At 45.3% G+C, this 20627-nt stretch overlaps 1 protein-coding gene across 1 annotated transcript in view; it reads right to left on the reverse strand.

Moving 5' to 3' along the window:
* The window catches only part of LOC138614209 (neurofascin-like), a 75105-nt gene that overhangs the window by 6481 nt on the left and 47997 nt on the right, over positions 1–20627 (reverse strand). The window contains 10 exon segments of the mRNA XM_069687502.1: positions 5976–6045; positions 6472–6507; positions 6688–6816; positions 7850–7999; positions 15359–15481; positions 16088–16345; positions 18642–18668; positions 19326–19499; positions 19673–19795; positions 20406–20616. Coding sequence (XP_069543603.1) covers positions 5976–6045; positions 6472–6507; positions 6688–6816; positions 7850–7999; positions 15359–15481; positions 16088–16345; positions 18642–18668; positions 19326–19499; positions 19673–19795; positions 20406–20616 — 1301 coding nt within the window.

Genomic DNA, 20627 nt, shown 5'->3' on the forward strand with positions numbered 1-20627 from the left:
ATAACCAGTATTCACCTCTAAGTTTTATGAACCAGCTCGGTCTCCTAAAAACACACTTACAGTTTTTAAGGAGATGTAACTCCACCTGCATCAATGCTTCTAATGTTTCTCATGAACTAACCCTTCACTGAGCCCTGGACACATGGGACACCATCTCTGATGTCCAACTGTGTCCACAGCAGGAGAATTATAATGTATACAGTGGTGTGAAAAAGTGTTTGCCCCTTCCTGATTTCTTATTCTTTTGCATGTTTGTCACACTTAAATGTTTCAGATCATCAAACAAATTTAAATATTAGTCAAAGATAACACAAGTAAACACAAAATGCAGTTTTTAAATGAAGGATGTTATTATTAAGGGAGAAAAACAATCCAAACCCACATGGCCCTGTGTAAAAAAAAGTGTTTGCCCCCTAAACCTAATAACTGGTTGGGCCACCCTTAGCAGCAACAACTGCAATCAAACGTTTGCGATAACTCGCAATGAGTCTTTTCCAGCTGTGGAGGAATGTTGGCCCACTCATCTTTGCAGAGTTGTTGTAATTCAGCCACATTGGAGGGTTTTCCAGCACCAACCACCTTTTTAAGGTCATGCCACAGCATCTCAATAGGATTCAGGTCAGGACTTTGTCACAAAGATAAAGTCATTCCAAAGTCTTCATTTTGTTTTTCTTCAGCCATTCAGAGATGGACTTGCTGGTGTGTTTTGGATCATTGTCCTGTTGCAGAACCCAAGTTGGCTTCAGCTTGAGGTCACGAACAGATGGCCGGACGTTCTCCTTCAGGATGTTTTGGTAGACGGTAGAATTCATGGTTCCATTTATCACAGCAAGTCTTCCAGGTCCTGAAGCAGCAAAACAGCCCCAGACCATCACACCACCACCACCATATTTTACTGTTGGTATGAGGTTCTTCTTCTGAAATGCGGTGTTACTTTTACACCAGATGTAACGGGACACACACCTTCCAAAAAGTTCAACTTTTGTCTCGTCAATCCACAGAGTATTTTCCCAAAAGTCTTGGGGATTATCAAGATGCTTTCTGGCAAAAATGAGACGAGCCTTAATGTTCTTTTTGCTCAGCGGTGGTTTTGGTCTTGGAACTCTGCCATGCAGCCATTTCTGCCGAGTCTCTTTCTGATGGTGGCGTCATGAACACTGACCTTAACTGAGGCAAGTGAGGCCTGCAGTTCTTTGGATGTTGTTGTGGGGTCTTTTGTGACCTCTCGGACGAGTCGTCGCTGCACTCTTGGGGTAATTTTGGCCGGCCGGCCACTCCTGGGAAGGTTCACCGCTGTTCCATGTTTTCTCCATTTGTGGATAATGGCTCTCAGTGTGGTTCTGTGGAGTCCCAAAGCTTTAGAAATGGCTTTAGAACCTTTTCCAGACTGATAGATCTCAATTACTTTCTTTCTCATTTGTTCCTGAATTTCTTTGGATCTCGGCATGATGTCTATCTTTTGAGGATCTTTTGGTCTTCACTTTGTCAGGCAGGTCCTATTGAAGTGATTTCTTGATTGAGAACAGGTGTGTCAGTAATCAGGCCTGGGTGTGGCTAGAGAAATTGAACTCAGGTGTGATAAACCACAGTTAAGTTATGTTTTAACAGGAGGGGGCAAACACTTTTTCACACAGGGCCATGTGGGTTTGGATTGTTTTTCTCCCTTAATAATAAAAACCTTCATTTAAAAACTGCATTTTGTGTTTACTTGTGTTATCTTTGACTAATATATAAATTTGTTTGGTGATCTGAAACATTTAAGTGTGACAAACAATGGAAAAAAAAATGGAAATCAGGAAGGGGGCAAACACTTTTTCACACCACTGTATATATGTATATATATATTAATATATTATTGCATGAGTATATATATAGAGTATATATAATAATCCAGGCAGCGTTTCATCACATCTTCAGTGTTTGATAGGAGACAGACTGATCAGAGAGATGAACACTGTCCTCAGAGATTTAATATCTGCATCCACATGCTGACTAAACACCGTGTTCTGACATGAGACCGGAGCGAGATGACTCCCGTATTCATGGTGATGTAATCTGATCTCAGTTCAGAGCACGGCGGTGGTCTCCTAATAGACTTTAGAGGGAGAGAAGTTCATGCAGAGGATCTGAGCTCCAACCAGCATCAGCATCAATCTGACATCAAGCAGCAGCATTGCAGCAGGAAGTGCATTTGAGGGTTGCAGCAGGGAGGTTTTATTCTGCAGTTCTCCTCTCTGCTGTCTGCATGTTTCAGGGTCATCAAACATCAGGAAGTCAGAGTCGGTCTGAGAGGAAACCGTCTACACTGCAGCTTCATCATGCTGCATGCTGAAGCACACATCACCTAATACAGGAATCAGACATGTTAATAACCAAGAAGACAACAGAACCACTGAACAGATTCAGTCCTGATCAGACTGTTTGTTTCTGCATCCATTCAAACTGCTCAAAGAAGAAGAAGGCAGCGGAGGCTCTTTTCTGACGAGGTGCAGACATGAAGAGATGTTTCACAGAAGATGGAGACTGGAGGAGTCAAAGGTTATGAAGAGTTCAGAACTTTCAGAACTGGCTCCTGATTTAATGTAGATTTAATATTCACAATGTCACATGACTGTTGGAAGTGTGTGACCCACTAACGTCAGCAGACACCGAGGTCTTCCCTTTAACGGCTCGTCAGGAACATGTCTGGAGTTAAAGAACCTCAGATGGATGAATATTAAAGGGTCAGTTCACCCACATGACAGAATGATGCTCCTGTTTCTCTTATAATTATTACTGTAACTTCATAGTTTTTTGTTTTCTGAAAGGACAATTCACAGAAGTAAAAATTCACAGAAGTAGAAAGATGAAAATTTTAAATCAAGTTTTTTCAGTTTGGATGAAGTGACTCTTCATTTTCTTGATACAAAAATATGGGGATTATGAATAAAAGGAATTTCTTAGACTGTTAAATTAAAAGAAATCATAAATAACTGGCAGCACAACAATAATATCTAATATAAATTGTTTCAACACCTTCTGTGGATGTGTGCGGCCGGCAGAAGCAGCTGGAAAATGTTAAAGCTCCACAAACTCTCTTTATCTGGTCTGATCAGATCAGAGGAGTTCTAAAGTAGCATAGCAAAGGTGGGAGGGGCTTCAACATAGGGTTAGGATTTCGATAGAGGTGGGAGTAGCTTCGATAAAGGACGCAGCTATAAATTATCATCATGATGTCACAGATTAACGAAAGGATGTTTACTCTCTGGTTCCTCTTAAACATGCTTTAAAATGTTGGTTAGGATGTTAATAAACCGGACGGACAACATTCAATCTTTTCAGAGCAGGACGAAGACGAATCATCTCCTTTCATACCTTTCAACGGATCTTTGGGCCAATGAAGAAAAGAAATCCAAAAGGAGACAGAGGATGCAGACAGAAGGTGGAGTGGGTGGAACAGAAAGACAGCTATGAGACAGATGGACAGACAGACACTGAAAGGCTAACAATGTCTCTGCAGGGAGAAGATTAACATTTCTATAATATTTTAAAAGGAATGAAGAAAAAACATTCAGAAGATCAGAAAACAAAGTGGAAGCTTCTTCGCGAACTCAATCCTGTGTTCTTATCTAAAGAGCAGCGTTCCGTCCAGTTTATCCCACCTGGGTCATGATTGTGCTAAAGACACTGAGATAACAGACACAGCAGACAGTCACACAGCTGGAGGACAGTGGAGGAGGATGGAGGACGATGGAGGACGGTGGAGGACGATGGAGGACGATGGAGGACGGTGGAGGGCGATGCAGGACTGTGGAGGACGATGGAAGACGATGGAGGATGGTGGAGGACGGTGGAGGACTGTGGAGGGCGATGGAGGATGATGGAGGACGGTGGAGGACGATGCAGGACTGTGGAGGACGATGGAGGACGGTGGAGGACGATGCAGGACTATGGAGGACGATGCAGGACTATGGAGGACTATGAAGGACGATGGAGGACGATGGACAGCCTGTGTGTCTGTTTGATATGTCGGACTCTCAGATCTCAGAACGACGCTGAGGACGGTGGGACCGACCCAGGTGGTGATAAACTGGAACATCACTACATCATGTGTGTTCCAGATGTTCTTTATGATGTTTAATATTTTCTGTCCTCTGAAAGAAGACCGAGCGAAAACCAAGATTGAGGAAACAGAAGCAGCTTTAACAGAAGAAACATCACATCATGTAAAATTTGTTTCGAAGATTTAAAGTCAGAACTTATTTAGTTTAATCTTTGAAGGCTTCTTTGTTTCCTCCTCTAAATGTTCTCATGTAGTTTGTTACCGGAATCCCTTCCTTAAGGATGTCAAACACACAACCAGTTCTAGATCACTACTAGTTCTGGTCATTATGCTAAGCTAGGCTAACCTCCAGTCCTCCCCATGTAACCATGACAACCTTTCTTTTCTGACTGTTGGATGGACAGTTTGACACCCAGAAGGAAGCACAGCTCGTCCTGCTCACACAACTGATGACTACTTCCTGTGACATCACATCTGTCTATCACATGGCTCAGGGGATGCATTAACATTAGTAAGCATGATGTTACTGACATCATGTATGTATAACCTGCCCCTCCCTTCCCCCCATCTCCTCCCTCCCCCCACCATGCTCAGGCCAACAGAGATGCCGTGCTGGAACCAAAGTACCTGTTCTCGTTCTCGTTCTCGTTCCTGTCGGGGACAGATGACCCATTTCAGCGTGGGGAGAGAGAGGGACGAGACATGAGGACACAGGGGACACAGAGGGGGAGTGGGGGGGACAGAGGACACGCTCCACATGATGCAAGCATGTACAGTCGGTCATCACACATACAGGTTAGCAGCAGAGATGGAGTCTGGGTCAGAACCAGAGAGGATCAGTGAGACAGAGGGGGCGTGTCTTCATGTTGGACTGAGACAGAGGGGCGTGTCTTCATGCTGGACTGAGACCGAGGGGCGTGTCTTCATGCTGGACTGAGACCGAGGGGGCGTGTCTTCATGTTAGATCAGTAAACACACACTCTGGAGTCACACTGTTAAACACACACAGTTCGGACGGTCCTCCAGCAGCAGAGCTTCATGAGGACAGACGGACGTCAGACGGACATGATATGTTCATATCAACTCTGTATATTCATGTCAGTTCATCAGTGGATTAAAAGTCAGTTCTAAACTTCTGATGCTACAGCTAAAGGAGACCATGTGGAGACTCAGTTAGAACAGTTAAAGAAGGTTAATACAACATAAAGTCTTAGTGGAGAGCAGACAGACAGACAGACAGACAGACAGACAAACAGACAGACAGACTCATTCTTCATAAAGAAGATCAGAGATCAGTGGGACCTGGAAGGAGCAGAAGACACATCACTTACCAACACGTCCTGTCATCATACAGAACCTCATCATACAGAACCTCCTCATACAGAACCTCATCATACAGAACCTCATCATACAGAACCTCCTTATACAGAACCTTATCATACAGAACCTCCTCATACAGAACCTCATCATACAGAACCTCCTCATACAGAACCTCCTCATACAGAACCTCTTCATACAGAACCTCATCATACAGAACCTCCTCATACAGAACCTCATCATACAGAACCTTCTCATACAGAACCTCATCATACAGAACCTCATCATATAGAATCCCCTCATACAGAACCTCCTCATACAGAACCTCCTCATACAGAACCTCTTCATACAGAACCTCATCATACAGAACCTCATCATACAGAACCTCCTCATACAGAACCTCCTTATGCATAACCTCATCATACAGAACCTCATCATATAGAATCCCCTCATACAGAACCTCCTTATGCATAACCTCATCATACAGAACCTCATCATATAGAATCCCCTCATACAGAACCTCCTTATACAGAGCCTCCTCATACAGAACCTCCTCATACAGAACACTGCAGTCCGGAGGTCAGAATTCAGAGGAGAGCTGTCTGTGTACACTTACTGGTAATCAAAGGATCCATCCTGGTCTTTCTGGTCCACCGGGTCCAGGGGCAGATCCTTTTTGTCCCGGACTGAAGAGAGAAGAACAAACGTCACACTGTCAGAACTTGGAGCTGAATTAGAGTTCAGACATACAGAACATCCACAAGAAGGTTCTGTTTGTGTAAGAACCAGAACCATCAGTTAGTCCTCACTTGCTCATTAGAATAACAGTGTTCCAGCTCCATACTTCACTCTGATACCGATAGATGAACTGATCCTATCAAACAGACAGGAAACAGACTGAAAGATGTTCAGCTGCTGATTTTAAAACTAAAACGGGTCCCAGTTTATTTCCTGCTCTCTGATTGGCTGCCGGTCATTCAGGTGGACTGAGGTATGAATTTGGAACACAGATAAACAGCCTGTTTTAGTAGTTATATCATGAGAGGGGTGAGAACCAGTTGGTTCTGTTCTGACCCGGTTAATGACTGTTAGAACCACAGCTCTGGACCTACCGAGACATTCTGTGAAAGCGGCCAGGTAACCTCCACCTAGGCATTATAGAAACTGTAAAACATTAACACAACTCTAACATCTGTTGCCGCGGTAACAACAAACAGAAGTTACAGTTGGAGCTTTTTTCAGTAAAGTGAATCACATCTTTTTTAAATTTTAAAATGATTTGTGAACACCTGAGTGGTTGAATGGAACCTGTGGCTCCTCCTCCTTACCTGGATATTTCCCCCCCCGACTCCTCTTGATGAAGCACACGATGAGGAGGATGAGGATGATGAGTGCGATGGCACACATTAAACCGATGAACCAGCCCTGAGTGGCGATGTCTACCTGGTCCATGTAGGCTGGAGACATCCAGAGAGGACAGAGGAGGAGGAGACAGGAGAGGAGAGGAGAGGAGAGGAGAGGAGAGGAGAGGAGAGGAGAGGAGAGGAGAGGAGAGGAGAGGAGAGGAGAGGAGAGGAGAGGAGAGGAGAGGAGAGGAGACAGAGGAGACACAGTGAGTGTTTTTCTGTTAACCCATCAGAGACGATCTGTTCTCCTCTCAGATGTCAGCAGCTCATTATTTCCTCTGAGCTCATCTTCAGGATGAAGATCCAGAACGAACAGCTGTTCTTGTCACGGTGATGTTGGTATGAAGATAAATGTTCAAACATCCTTCAACACCTGAGCTCAGACTACGTCACTAATTCTCACAGAGACATTTACAGTTTCAATAAAATACACATTTGAATGAGATGTTCAGGTCCACATATCTAAAGTCTCTGATTCCACGTCAGACTGACTTCATCTTGTGTTTGATTGGACAGCAGCTAGCGGTGCTCGTCACCTCCGACTGAACATCAATCAACACTATCAGGTTTGATCTGAAGACCTTCATGAATCCTCTGAATGCCCTCTTTACCAACACACTCTGTCCTCCATGGTTTTACTGGGTTTTAAAGGGACTTCTGTTCATTTTAGTTCAAGTCAGAAAATAAAAGCTCGACTTCCTGATCGTAACTTGAATGTTGAGATGAATATTATGTACAGTATCTACAGATGATACATATCCTGTCAGGTGGGACCGGTTCTGGTCCGGTGAATGACCTCAGAGTTCATCAGTTCAGGAGAAAATCTCAGGAATATTCTCACGTGTAACTTTGGTCTCTTGAGTGACAGCTGAAGATGAACTGAGCTGAGATCTGATTGGCTGATGACTTTTTTCTCTACTGACTGCAGTTTACCTTCAGAAGAACATGCAGAGTATAAAAAACAGACCATAATAACTCACCCTGCTGTGGCTGACCTACTGCAGATAGAACTAGTGACAGACTGGCACCCAGAGCAGCCCACCTGGCTGGAACCCTGGTTCCTGATGGCCAGGTGTGGTCTCACCTGCTTTGGTCTGAAAGGGGATAGTTTTGCTGCTGATGCTGTTGAGCTCGTGGGAGTAAACTCTCAGGTGGTAGTCGGCCCCGGCGATCAGATCCGCCACAGTGATCGGGGGCTGCTGTTTCACCGACACAACTTTCACCGTCTTGTCGCCTTGGAGACACAAGAAAGGGGCCAATCACACTCCAGGGGGTGTGGCCTTTGTTCCATAGCGAGGGCTGTGTTTACTAGCAAAGGTCAAAGCTGATTTTATGATTGACAGGTGGGTTACTGGAGTGAAGTGAGACTGAGAACAATGCAGTGCCATCCTCATCCTAAAGATCCATCAGTCTTCATTAGGTGAAGTAGAGACGATTTAATCTGACAGAGCATTACGTTTTCTATCGAGGGCTTTAATCTTTCTATGAAACTCATCTGGAGAGTGAGAGTGAAGGAGAAGAGGAGCACAGAGGCTCTCCTCCTCCTCCTTAAAGTGGGCCGTTACCTGGGCTGAGGTGTCAGAGCATTGTTCATCTCACTCATCCACAGAATGACCCTTTATCTCACACAGCGACAGCAACCTGCATCTTTCTGCAGAAAGACGTCCGTCATGACACGGCCGAGCAGTGAGCATGACTCTGAGGTGGTGGTGGTGGGGGGTGGGGGTGGTGGCTGGGGGCGGGGGGTGGGGTGTGAGGTGGTGACATCATGCACCATGCTATCAACCGGTTCACAGGTTCATCAACAGAGCTCATTCAAAGCCATGCTGTTCATACCATCCTCAGACCAGCCAACGGAAACGATCACAGCAGACACGAGAAGATATGAGAGACTCTTTTATGTTTTCAGGTTCACGCTCTGAAAATCCAAATAACATCTGGACTGGTCACTGAAATCTTGAAATCTGTTTCCTCTGCATGAACATGCTCCTGAGACATCTGGAGAATACATCTGCTTCAAGTTCAACCTCAGAAAAACATTCAGCTGAAAACTTTCCTCCAATCAGAAAGCACCTGCTGATGTTCCACTGAATCTCCTCTATTGTATCCATTGTCCGGAGATCAGGCACCATTATCAAACGTAAGCTATCAGTGAACGAAGAATTAACAGAAAGAGGCGGAGTTATCTGTGCTCTGACAGCTCACATGATAAATCCAGCATTTCAACAGTAAAACTCCGGAGACATGTCACATGATCACAAACACTTATATTAGTGAATATTAAATCAAACTGGACCTTAAAGAGAGGGTTGGGGGAGGGGCCTTTTTAAACAAAGTCAATGGCCACTGATTGGTCAGAAGCAGCTGATTGGTCAGGAGCAGCTGATTGGTCAGGAGCAGCTGATTGGTCAGGAGCAGCTGGTTGTTGGTTGAACTACCTGACAGCAAACAATCAGAGCAGGCAGCTACATAGACACTTCAGTGGATGTAACAGCAAGGGACAAGGCTGAAAACTATTATTGGATGGCCGTGATCTTCAGGTTATGGGAATACAGCTACAATTCTGGAATGGAAATCACTACATGGGCTCAGCAACACTTCTGAAAACCATCGTCGGAGAACCAAGTTCATTGCTGCATCCACAAACAAAAAATTAAGACTCTACCATGTAAAGAAGAAACCATGAGAAGGGTTAGATAGGATTCACCTGAGACAGGCCCCACCCTCCGAGGGGTAGAATATAAATACTATCATAAATAACATATGATAATAATTATATTACTTAGCTATAGTCTGCCACATGTTCGATTGGTGTTGGGCTCTTGTGAGTAAAACTCAACACTGTCTACACGTTTGACAAAAGAATCTGACCAGGAAGTGGAGGGACTCTGACCTTTGACCTGCTGGAGGAGCTTGAAGTGTTCGGCTTCAGTTATGGCAGCTTTACAAGCCATAATTAAAGTCTGAGATCACTGTTATAGATCAGGGCTGTGGAAATGTACTTTATCCTGAATTCATGAGGATACCTTCCACACATGAATCAGTGTTGGCTCTAATTAATACTGTTCCTGGATCAGTAAAGGATTTATATCATTTATGTGGTCACAATGTAAAAATATTGGCTGATAGATTCATTCTATTTTAACTACATGAAGCAGGTTGAAGATGTCATTTAAAAATGATGCTGACTCCCTGATGATTTTCACATTTTCTTTCCTTCGAACAACATTTCTCCTTTTTCATGAAAACTACTCAGTTATCTTCTCCTTATCTAGTTATCTGGTGATCTGGTGATCTGATGATCTGGTTATCTGGTTATCTAGTAATCTAGTGATCTGGTTATCTAGTGACCTGGTGATCTGGTTATCTAGTTATCTGGTTATCTAGCGATCTGGTTATCTAGTGACCTGGTGATCTGGTTATATAGTTATCTGGTTATCTAGTGATCTAGTTATCTGGTTATCTAGTGATCTGGTTATCCAGTGATCTGGTTATCCAGTGATCTAGTTATCTGGTTATCTAGTTATCTGGTTATCTCGTGAGCTCCTCCTTCCAGTCAAAGCTTTCAAACTTGACATTGGAGAGCAGGGAGGAGGGGTGAGGGGGAAATGAGAGGTGGTGGTCCATTAGATCAGTCTCACCCCCCATCTTTCTCTTTCTTTTCACACTCAGACAGCAATAAGAATTAAAACCACTACGAGGAGCACCAACATCACATCCCCCTTCTTCCAACCCTGATCAGGGGCCGCTGTTGGACTGATGGACAGCAGGGACAGACAGACGCAGCGTCCCACCTCAACCAGCGCTGGGACGACAGAAAAAGAGTGAGGATGTGATTTCTGAGAGCAGGATTCAGGATTCAATAATCCAAAGAAAGAGCGAATGATGATGGAAAAGTGACGGCCAAAAAAGAAAAAGAACATTCAAAGAGCAGTTTGATGAAAAGCAGAAAGCTGAGCAGGTCATTCAGAGACAGGAAGCCGGAGGGGACGGAAACCATTGTGATGGTGCACAGGAAGTCAAGTTGTGATGTCATCAACATTTCAAACACATACAGAGAGACAGGAAAGTGCAAGAGAGAACAAAAGACACACACACTGAGGAACCGTCTACTTTCTGAACAGACTGCTTCAGCTGCACATCTTTACAAAACACAGTCACAGAAGTGCTGCTGCTTCACACTGATGTTAATCTGCTGCTACGTTGGATCTACTACCTGCAGCAGCTGCTTCACTTCCTGTCATATCCCTCCATTAAAACCTCTCTACTGTGGTCCTGCTGTTGTCCTACTGTTGTTCTGCTGTTCTACTGTTGTCTTGCTGTTGTTCTGCTGTTGTTCTGCTGTTCTACTGTTGTTCTACTGTTGTCTTGCTGTTGCTCTGCTGTTGTTCTACAGTTGTTCTGCTGTTGTTCTACTGTTGTCTTGCTGTTGCTCTACTGTTGTTCTAGTGGTGTTCTACTGTTGTCCTGCTGTTATTCTGTTGTTGTTCTACTGGTGTTCTGCTGTTGTTCTGCTGTTGTTCTAATGTTGTCCTGATGTTGTTCTGATGTTGTTCTTCTGTTGTTCTGCTGTTGTCATACTGTTGTTCTACTGTTGTTCTACAGTTGGGGGGGGGGGGGGGGGGGGGGGGGGGGGGGGGGGGGGGGGGGGGGGGGGGGGGGGGGGGGGGGGGGGGGGGGGGGGGGGGGGGGGGGGGGGGGGGGGGGGGGGGGGGGGGGGGGGGGGGGGGGGGGGGGGGGGGGGGGGGGGGGGGGGGGGGGGGGGGGGGGGGGGGGGGGGGGGGGGGGGGGGGGGGGGGGGGGGGGGGGGGGGGGGGGGGGGGGGGGGGGGGGGTTCTACTATTGTTCTGCTGTTGTTCTACAGTTGTTCTGCTGTTGTTCTACTGTTGTCTTGCTGTTGTTCTACTGTTGTTCTAGTGGTGTTCTACTGTTGTCCTGCTGTTGTTCTGTTGTTGTTCTACTGGTGTTCTGCTGTTGGTCTAATGTTGTCCAGATGTTGTTCTGATGTTGCTCTGCTTGTGTTCTACTGTTGTTCTGCTGTTGTCATGCTGTTGTTCTACTGTTGTTCTGCTGTTGTTCTGATTTTGTTCTAATGTTATCCTGCTGTTGTTCTGATCTTGTTCTGCTGGTGTTCTGCTGTTGGTCTAATGTTGTCCAGATGTTGTTCTGATGTTGCTCTGCTTGTGTTCTACTGTTGTCCTGAAGTTGTTCTGCTGTTGTTCTACTGGTGTTCTGCTGTTGTTCTGTTGTTGTTCTACTGTTGTTGTGCTGTTATTCAACTGTTGTTCTAATGTTGTCCAGATGTTGTCATGCTGTTGTTCTACTGTTGTTCTATAGTTGGTCTGATTTTGTTCTACTGTTGTTCAAGTGGTTTTCTGCTGTTGCTCTGCTGTTGTTCTACTGTTATTCTGATCTTGTTCTACTGTTGTTCTGCTGTTGTTCTACTGTTGTTCTGCTGTTGTTCTGATTTTGTTCTAATGTTATCCTGCTGTTGTTCTGATCTTGTTCTGCTGTTGTTCTAATTTTGTTCTACTGTTATTCTGCTGTTGTTCTGCTTTTGTTCTACTCTAGTTTTACTGTGGTTCTGCTGTTTTTCTACTGGTGTTCTGCTGTTGTTCTACTGTTGTTCTACTGTTGTCTTGCTGTTGTTATACTGTTGTTCTAGTGGTGTTCTACTGTTGTCCTGCTGTTATTCTGTTGTTGTTCTACTGGTGTTCTGCTGTTGTTCTTCTGTTGTTCTGCTGTTGTCATACTGTTGTTCTACAGTTGTTCTACTATTGTTCTGCTGTTGTTCTACAGTTGTTCTGCTGTTGTTCTACTGTTATCTTGCTGTTGTTCTACTGTTGTTGTAGTGGTGTTCTACTGTTGTCCTGCTGTTGTTCTGTTGTTGTTCTACTGGTGTTCTGCTGTTGGTCTAATGTTGTTCTGCTGTTGTTCTAATGTTGTCCAGATGTTGTTCTGCTGTTGTTCTGATGTTGCTCTGCTTGTGTTCTACTGTTGTTCTGCTGTTGTCATGCTGTTGTTCTACTGTTGTCTTGCTGTTGTTATACTGTTGTCCTGCTGTTGTTCTGCTGTTGCTCAAATGTTGTCCTGCTGTTATTCTGTTGTTGTTCTGCAGTTGTTCTACTGTTGTTCGAGTGGTGTTCTACTGTTGTCCTGCTGCTGTTCTGTTGTTGTTTTACTGTTGTTCTACTGTTGTACTGCTGGTTTTTTTCACTTGTTCAAATGTGTTTCTACTGTTGTTCTGTTGTTGTTCTACTGTTGTTCTGCTGTTATTCTACTGTTGTCCTGAAGTTGTTCTGCTGTTGTTCTACTGGTGTTCTGCTGTTGTTCTGTTGTTGTTATACTGTTGTTGTGCTGTTATTCAACTGTTGTTCTAATGTTGTCCAGATGTTGTTCTTCTGTTGTTCTGATGTTGCTCTGCTGTTGTTCTACTGTTGTTCTGCTGTTGTCATGCTGTTGTTCTACTGTTGTTCTATAGTTGGTCTGATTTTGTTCTACTGTTGTTCTAGTGGTGTTCTGCTGTTGTTCTAATGTTGTCCAGATGTTGTTCTGCTGTTGTTTTGATGTTGCTCTGCTGTTGTTCTACTGTTGTTCTACAGTTGGTCTGATTTTGTTTTACTGTTGTTCTACTGTTGTACTGCTGTTTTTTTGACTGTTGCTCAAATGTGTTTCTACTGTTGTTCTGTTGTTGTTCTAGTGGTGTTCTGCTGTGGTTCTGCTGTTGTTCTACTCTTGTTCCACTCTTGTTTTACTGTGGTTCTGCTTTTGTTCTACTGTTGTTCTGCTTTTGTTCTGCTGTTGTCATGCTGTTGTTCTACTGTTGTTCTACAGTTGGTCTGATTTTGTTTTACTGTTGTCCTGCTGTTGTTCTGTTGTTGTTCTACTGGTGTTCTGCTGTTGTTCTACTGTTGTTCTGCTGTTGTTCTGATTTTGTTCTAATGTTATCCTGCTGTTGTTCTGATCTTGTTCTGCTGTTGTTCTAATTTTGTTCTACTGTTATTCTGCTGTTGTTCTGCTTTTGTTCTACTCTAGTTTTACTGTGGTTCTGCTGTTGTTCTACTGTTGTTCTACTGTTATCTTGCTGTTGTCTTGCTGTTGTTATAGTGGTGTTCTACTGTTGTCTTGCTGTTGTTATAGTGGTGTTCTACTGTTGTCCTGCTGTTATTCTGTTGTTGTTCTACTGGTGTTCTGCTGTTGTTCTGCTGTTGTTCTAATGTTGTTCTGATGTTGTTCTTCTGTTGTTCTGCTGTTGTCATACTGTTGTTCTACTGTTGTTCTACAGTTGTTCTACTATTGTTCTGCTGTTGTTCTACAGTTGTTCTGCTGTTATTCTACTGTTGTCTTGCTGTTGTTCTAATGTTGTTCTAGTGGTGTTCTACTGGTGTTCTGCTGTTGGTCTAATGTTGTTCTGCTGTTGTTCTGCTGTTGTTCTAATGTTGTCCAGATGTTGTTCTGCTGTTGTTCTGATGTTGCTTTGCTTGTGTTCTACTGTTGTTCTGCTGTTGTCATGCTGTTGTTCTACTGTTGTCTTGCTGTTGTTATACTGTTGTCCTGCTGTTGTTCTGCTGTTGCTCAAATGTTGTCCTGCTGTTATTCTGTTGTTGTTCTGCTGTTGTTCTACTGTTGTTCGAGTGGTGTTCTACTGTTGTCCTGCTGTTGTTCTGTTGTTGTTTTACTGTTGTTCTACTGTTGTACTGCTGTTTTTTTTTTCACTTGTTCAAATGTGTTTCTACTGTTGTTCTGTTGTTGTTCTACTGGTGTTCTGCTGTTGTTCTGCTGTTGTTCTAATGTTATTCTGATCTTGTTCTACTGTTGTTCTGCTGTTGTTCTACTGGTGTTCTGCTGTTGTTCTGATCTTGTTATGCTATTGTCCTGATGTTTTTCTTCTGTTATTCTGATTTTGTTCTGCTGTTGTTCTGCTGTTGTTCTACTGTTGTTCTGCTGTTATTCTACTGTTGTCCTGAAGTTGTTCTGCTGTTGTTCTACTGGTGTTCTGCTGTTGTTCTGTTGTTGTTCTACTGTTGTTGTGCTGTTATTCAACTGTTGTTCTAATGTTGTCCAGATGTTGTCATGCTGTTGTTCTACTGTTGTTCTATAGTTGGTCTGATTTTGTTCTACTGTTGTTCAAGTGGTTTTCTGCTGTTGCTCTGCTGTTGTTCTACTGTTGTTCTGCTGTTGTCATGCTGTTGTTCTACTGTTATTCTGATCTTGTTCTACTGTTGTTCTGCTGTTGTTCTACTGTTGTTCTGCTGTTGTTCTGATTTTGTTCTAATGTTATCCTGCTGTTGTTCTGATCTTGTTCTGCTGTTGTTCTAATTTTGTTCTACTGTTATTCTGCTGTTGTTCTGCTTTTGTTCTACTCTAGTTTTACTGTGGTTCTGCTGTTTTTCTACTGGTGTTCTGCTGTTGTTCTACTGTTGTTCTGCTGTTGTTTTACTGTTGTTCTGCTGCTCTTCTAGTTTTGTTCTGCTGTTGTTCTACTGTGGTTCTGCTTTTGTTCTACTCTTGTTTTACTGTGGTTCTACTGTCTGATATGTTCGGATATCTTAAAGGTCAAAGAGCTCTCGAAGGGCTCGGTCTGGTTTCTTACTGTCCAGTGTGAACTCTAGCACAAACTCGCTGCTGCCAGGCGGGAAGGTGTGTCTCCAGCTGACGTTAGCGTAGTTACTGTTAGGCTCCACCGTCAGATTCCAGATCTCCAGCCGAGGGGCCACTACACAGGGTGGGAGGGTGGGAGGTGGGGGTCAGGGGTAAAGGTTAAAGGTCAGGGGCAGAGAGGGCACAGTTACAACAACCACTCACAGGGCTCCTCTGCATGGTGCTAGCACTGTGGGAGTCTTCCTACACGAAGGACTGGTTCTGATCACGGTTCGCTCAAACCCAAAAGAACATTCAAATGTTCATGGACAGAAAATTCACCCACAGTAACAGTCAGAGGAATCTTCAGTCCATGACACACTGAACTGTAAAGTTTACTCCTGGCTCCGAGCGGACTGAGACTTTAACTAAGATGATAGTGGACATCATTAATATGACATCAGAGGAGGCCCTCATCACTCTGAGTGTGAAGGATTATCTCTCCTACAGATAACAGCTTCTGCTCAGTAAAAGATGTTTGGATTTTCACTTCCTGACCAGGACCATGGCTGCCGACTGCATCCCAATATTTTGCAGGATCTTCCCGCCTCTGTGCAGCAGCTTATTGGAATGCAGCCCTGAAGAGGAGTCCTGTTTTTATCAGGGAGGAGAAAACAAACGTCTTCTGCTCAGTGAAACTGGACAGAGACAGGAACAGGCAGAGCGGGACAGGAGCAGGTACCAAACACGTTCTGATCGCTACGCCTGGTGGAGGCCGGCGGGGGAGGGGTAGAGGTCGTGGTTGCCTCCGTGGTCGTGGTGGTGGTCGTAGGAGGAGGAGTCGTAGTCGGAGGGGGCGTAGTTGGAGGAGCGGTCGTTGGAGAAGTGGTCGCAGCTGAGGTACTAACGGTTGTCGGGGCGACGGTGGTGGGAGGAAGAGGAGCGAGAGGAGGAGCAGTAGGGGTGAGAGCTGAAGACACAGAGGCGTCGGTAAGATCAACTACAGGGAGGAGGAGGCAGAGAGGAGAGGGTTAAACACTGCACTGATACACAGAGACACACTGATACACACACACACACACACACACACACACACACACACACACACACACACACACACACACACACACACACACACACACACACACACACACACACACACACACACACACACACACACACACACACACACACACACACACACACACACAGCAGATGTCCATGAGGCCCAGACACACAATGAGCTCCCCACAACATCATTGAAGTGAAGCAGTGATCACAGCCTTCATCTCTCCTGGGAGCTCTTCCCACTTTTTCATCATCATCATCATCATCATCATGTGGACAGTAAACTACCTGCAGCAGAGCTCAAGTGTTCCCTATACGCAGACTATAGGTGTTATATATATATATATATACCAGTCTATACCAGTCTATAGGAGTTATATATAGATCCAGGTGTATATACATATATATATATATATATATATATATATATATATATATATATCCAGTCCTTAGGTGTTATATATATATATATATATATCCATTATAGAGGTGTTATATATATCCAGTCTACGAGTCACTGTTACAGAACAGTTCCAACATACAGCTCACTCTCTGTATGACACAACGGCGCCCCCTGCTGGGGAAAGTACCACCTCAGGTTGGAAATGATTCTCCACTGAAATCATGTTCACTCTCATGACTGTACATTGAAGATGAGATCATGTCCATGCCCCCCCCCCCCCCCGTCTCGCATGCTTGTATCAGCAGGCTGGATGCCCAACATGCCCTCACATCACCAGAACTTCCACATGTTCAGTGGAGGAGGCTCCTTCATGCCAGCTTACCTGTGACCCCCGGCAGGTACGACTGACCCCATGAACAGAGGCAATGGATAAAGATGGCAGAGGGGGCGGGGCTTCTGGAAGAGCCAGTGAGTGAGTGAGCCGACTGCTGATGGACTTTGTTTGTTTGTATGTTTGTTTATTTGTCATCACCTGGATGCTCATCAGAATACCCCCCCCCACACACACACACACATCCCCAGCCCCCCTGACAGTCTGATGCAAGGACATGCACCACCCCACCCCCCTGACACCCCCACAACAGCTGCATATCATTATCACATCGTGTCCAATGAAGATGAGTGAAACCCCACAAGCTGAGGCACAAGGACAACTTGTGTCTCACAGCAGCCAGGAAGAGGAAGTGATGCTTCGTGGAGGTGGCCATCAGGGATTGGTACATTAGAGGTCAAAGGTCAGCAGAAACACAAACAGCTATCAGGGTGGTGGAGCAAGAAATGATAGCAGAGATTTAAAAAGTGTAACGTGTGTGATGTATCTGTAATCAAGCAATCCCTGAGAGCTCACAGCAGCAGCTTCACACAGAGGAAGAGGAAGATGAGGATGAGGATGAGGATGAGGATGAAGATGAAGATGAAGATGAAGATGAAGATGAGGATGAGGAGGGCCGACAGGCAGATGGACAGATGGACAAACAGCAGAACAGACCAGGAATAAAACCTGTTATCTTCATCACAGACGTAATGAGTCCGGTGACAGGCTGCTCTTCATCTTCAGTTATGATGGTTTTATCGTTTCTTTTACAGTTTCACAAGTCATTAATTAACATTAATTAACATGAATGACTCATTGGTTCTGGTTTTAAAAGGCCGTCTCTCTGTGCCATGATGATCTTTACATACCGTCCGGTTTTGGACTGTGTTACATCTGGACTGTTTAGGAGTCAACATTAAAACCAGCTGGACATCCGTCACTGAAACATTTAAAGGGACACACAAGGACACATAAGGACACACAAGGGCACACAGGGACACATAAGGACACACAAGGGCACACAGGGACACATAAGGACACACAGAGACACTTAAGGACACACAAGGACACACAAGGACACACAAGGACACACAAGGACACACAGGGACACATAAGGACACACAAGGACACACAGGGACACATAAGGACACACAAGGGCACACAGGAACACATAAGGACACACAAGGGCACACAGGGACACATAAGGACACACAGAGACACTTAAGGACACACAAGGACACAAAGAGACACACAGGGACACACAAGGACACACAGGGACACACAGGTTCTGTTTTGTGGAGTTACAGCTGCTGCAGCAGTGACCTGCAGCTACAACTGAGCTGTAAGAGAGAAGGGACATGTGTCTGCACTGCTGTTTGTGTTGAGATGGACAGGCATGGAGAAGGAGGAGGGAGAGGGGGGGGAGGAGGGCAGCTCGGTGTTCCTCATTACCTAGACCTGTAGCATCGGTAACGTTATCTGATAAAGAACAGAGGAGACAGGAGACAGAGACAGAGCTGTAAGAGTGACAGAGCGGGACAACGAGGACAGCTGGAGGGACGGAGTCTCACTCACACCACTACCTTCCACTAAAGAAACAGTTGCTATGGAAACGGTGTCCAGTCTGTAGGACACAGACGCTTCTGATTTGAACTGTATGTTTTCAGACATCACCTCCAACATGGTGGAGACCTCCAGCCCTCCTTAAACTGGACACATGTCTCACACACACGTTATTAAACCGTCCTGGTTCCCCGGCAGAGAACGAGGCTGAACTGGAGTCGTTCCACAGTAAACGTGACGTCTCATCGTCCTGAGAAACACTGCAGGTTGATCAGTGTTAAAGACATCCTGAACCCATCAGCTCCCACTGAAGATGGAAATCTCTTAAAACATGTTTAAAAGGAGGCTCAGTGATTTCTTCAAACATCATGTAGCAAACGTTCCTCCAACAGGAAGACATGGGACTATTTTCAGCAGCGGATTAATGCACACTTGGTGCTCTGTGAGGCTTCGTGGCAGCAGGATGGTGTACGAAGAACATGTTTAACTTTATAATCAGTGTGGAGAACAATGTTCTCATTAATAGGAGATATTATCAGTGTGCGTGCAGACGTCTGCCTCTGAAACACTCACCCTCGTTGGCAGAGTGAGGAGATTCCTCCATGACCACCTCCCCCGATCCCACCTGGGTCAGCGCCGCCAGGTAGAACCTGTAGCGGGTGGACCGGTCCGGCAGGCGGAGGCTGAACTCCGTCACGTTGGGAAAGAACGACTCCAGCTGGAGACGGCCGTGCCTGGAACCATTGACTGCACACGCACACGCACACGCACACGCACACGGACACACACACGACACACACACACACACACACACACGCACACACACACACATACACACGCACACACACACATACGCACACACATTAAATTTGACCTCCCAGTGCCTCTGTGATCACTAACCCTCTCTGTGATGACCTCACCTGTGCGATACTTCAGCTGGTATCCAATCAGAACGCCGTTAGGCTCCAGAGGTTTGTCCCACTCCAGGTAGAGGGAGTCCAGACTCCTCCGGTTAATCCTGAACAATTTGGGGGCATCAGGAACTACACACACACACACACACACACACACACACACACACACACACACACACACACACACACACACACACACACACACACACACACACACACACACACACACACACACACACACAGTGAGCAGGTCTGTGGTATGGTGTAATACTGCTAACAGTCCTGAGCTCCTTGTGGTCAGAACCACAGAACACCTGCTGGACATTGTTACATGAGGTCACAGGTTCAAATAAAGTCTGACCGGCTCCTTCCGACACTGTGTTTACTTGTGTACTCTGTGTAGATGTACTGTAGTACTCTGTGTGGATGTACTGTAGTACTCTGTGTGGAGGTACTGTAGTACTCTGTGTAGATGTACTGAAGTACTCTGTGTAGAGGTACTGTAGTTCTCTATGTAAATGTACTGTAGTACTCTGTGTGGATGTACTATGTGTAGATGTACTGTAGTACTCTGTGTGGAGGTACTGTAGTACTCTGTGTAGTGGGCGGCCCCCTCTCTTCCCTGTTGCTGAACTCCACGATGTTGCTGGGTAGTAGTTTGTCTGGATGAAGTATGGTACTTGGTTTGAATGTAGTACTCTGTGTAGATGTACTGCAGTACTCTGTGTAGCCCCCTCACCTCCTTCCCTGGTGCTGAACTCCACCGTGTTGCTGGGCGGACCCTCGTAGCGGCTGTTGGCCGCCACCATGAACATCTGGTACCTGGAGAATGGAACCAGATCGCTGAGGAGGCCCGACGGGTCAGCCGTGGTGCTGAAGAAACCTTTGGTCTTCTTCTCCTTACTGACCACCAGACCCGGAACCTTACTGGACTCACGCCAGAAGTACAGCTGGGGGTGGA

The sequence above is a fragment of the Brachyistius frenatus genome, unplaced genomic scaffold (genome assembly GCF_029030835.1).
Source record: "Brachyistius frenatus isolate BFR_SWC_R1_liver_20210118 unplaced genomic scaffold, ASM2903083v1 Contig_468, whole genome shotgun sequence".
Taxonomy (NCBI): Eukaryota; Metazoa; Chordata; class Actinopteri; family Embiotocidae; genus Brachyistius; species Brachyistius frenatus.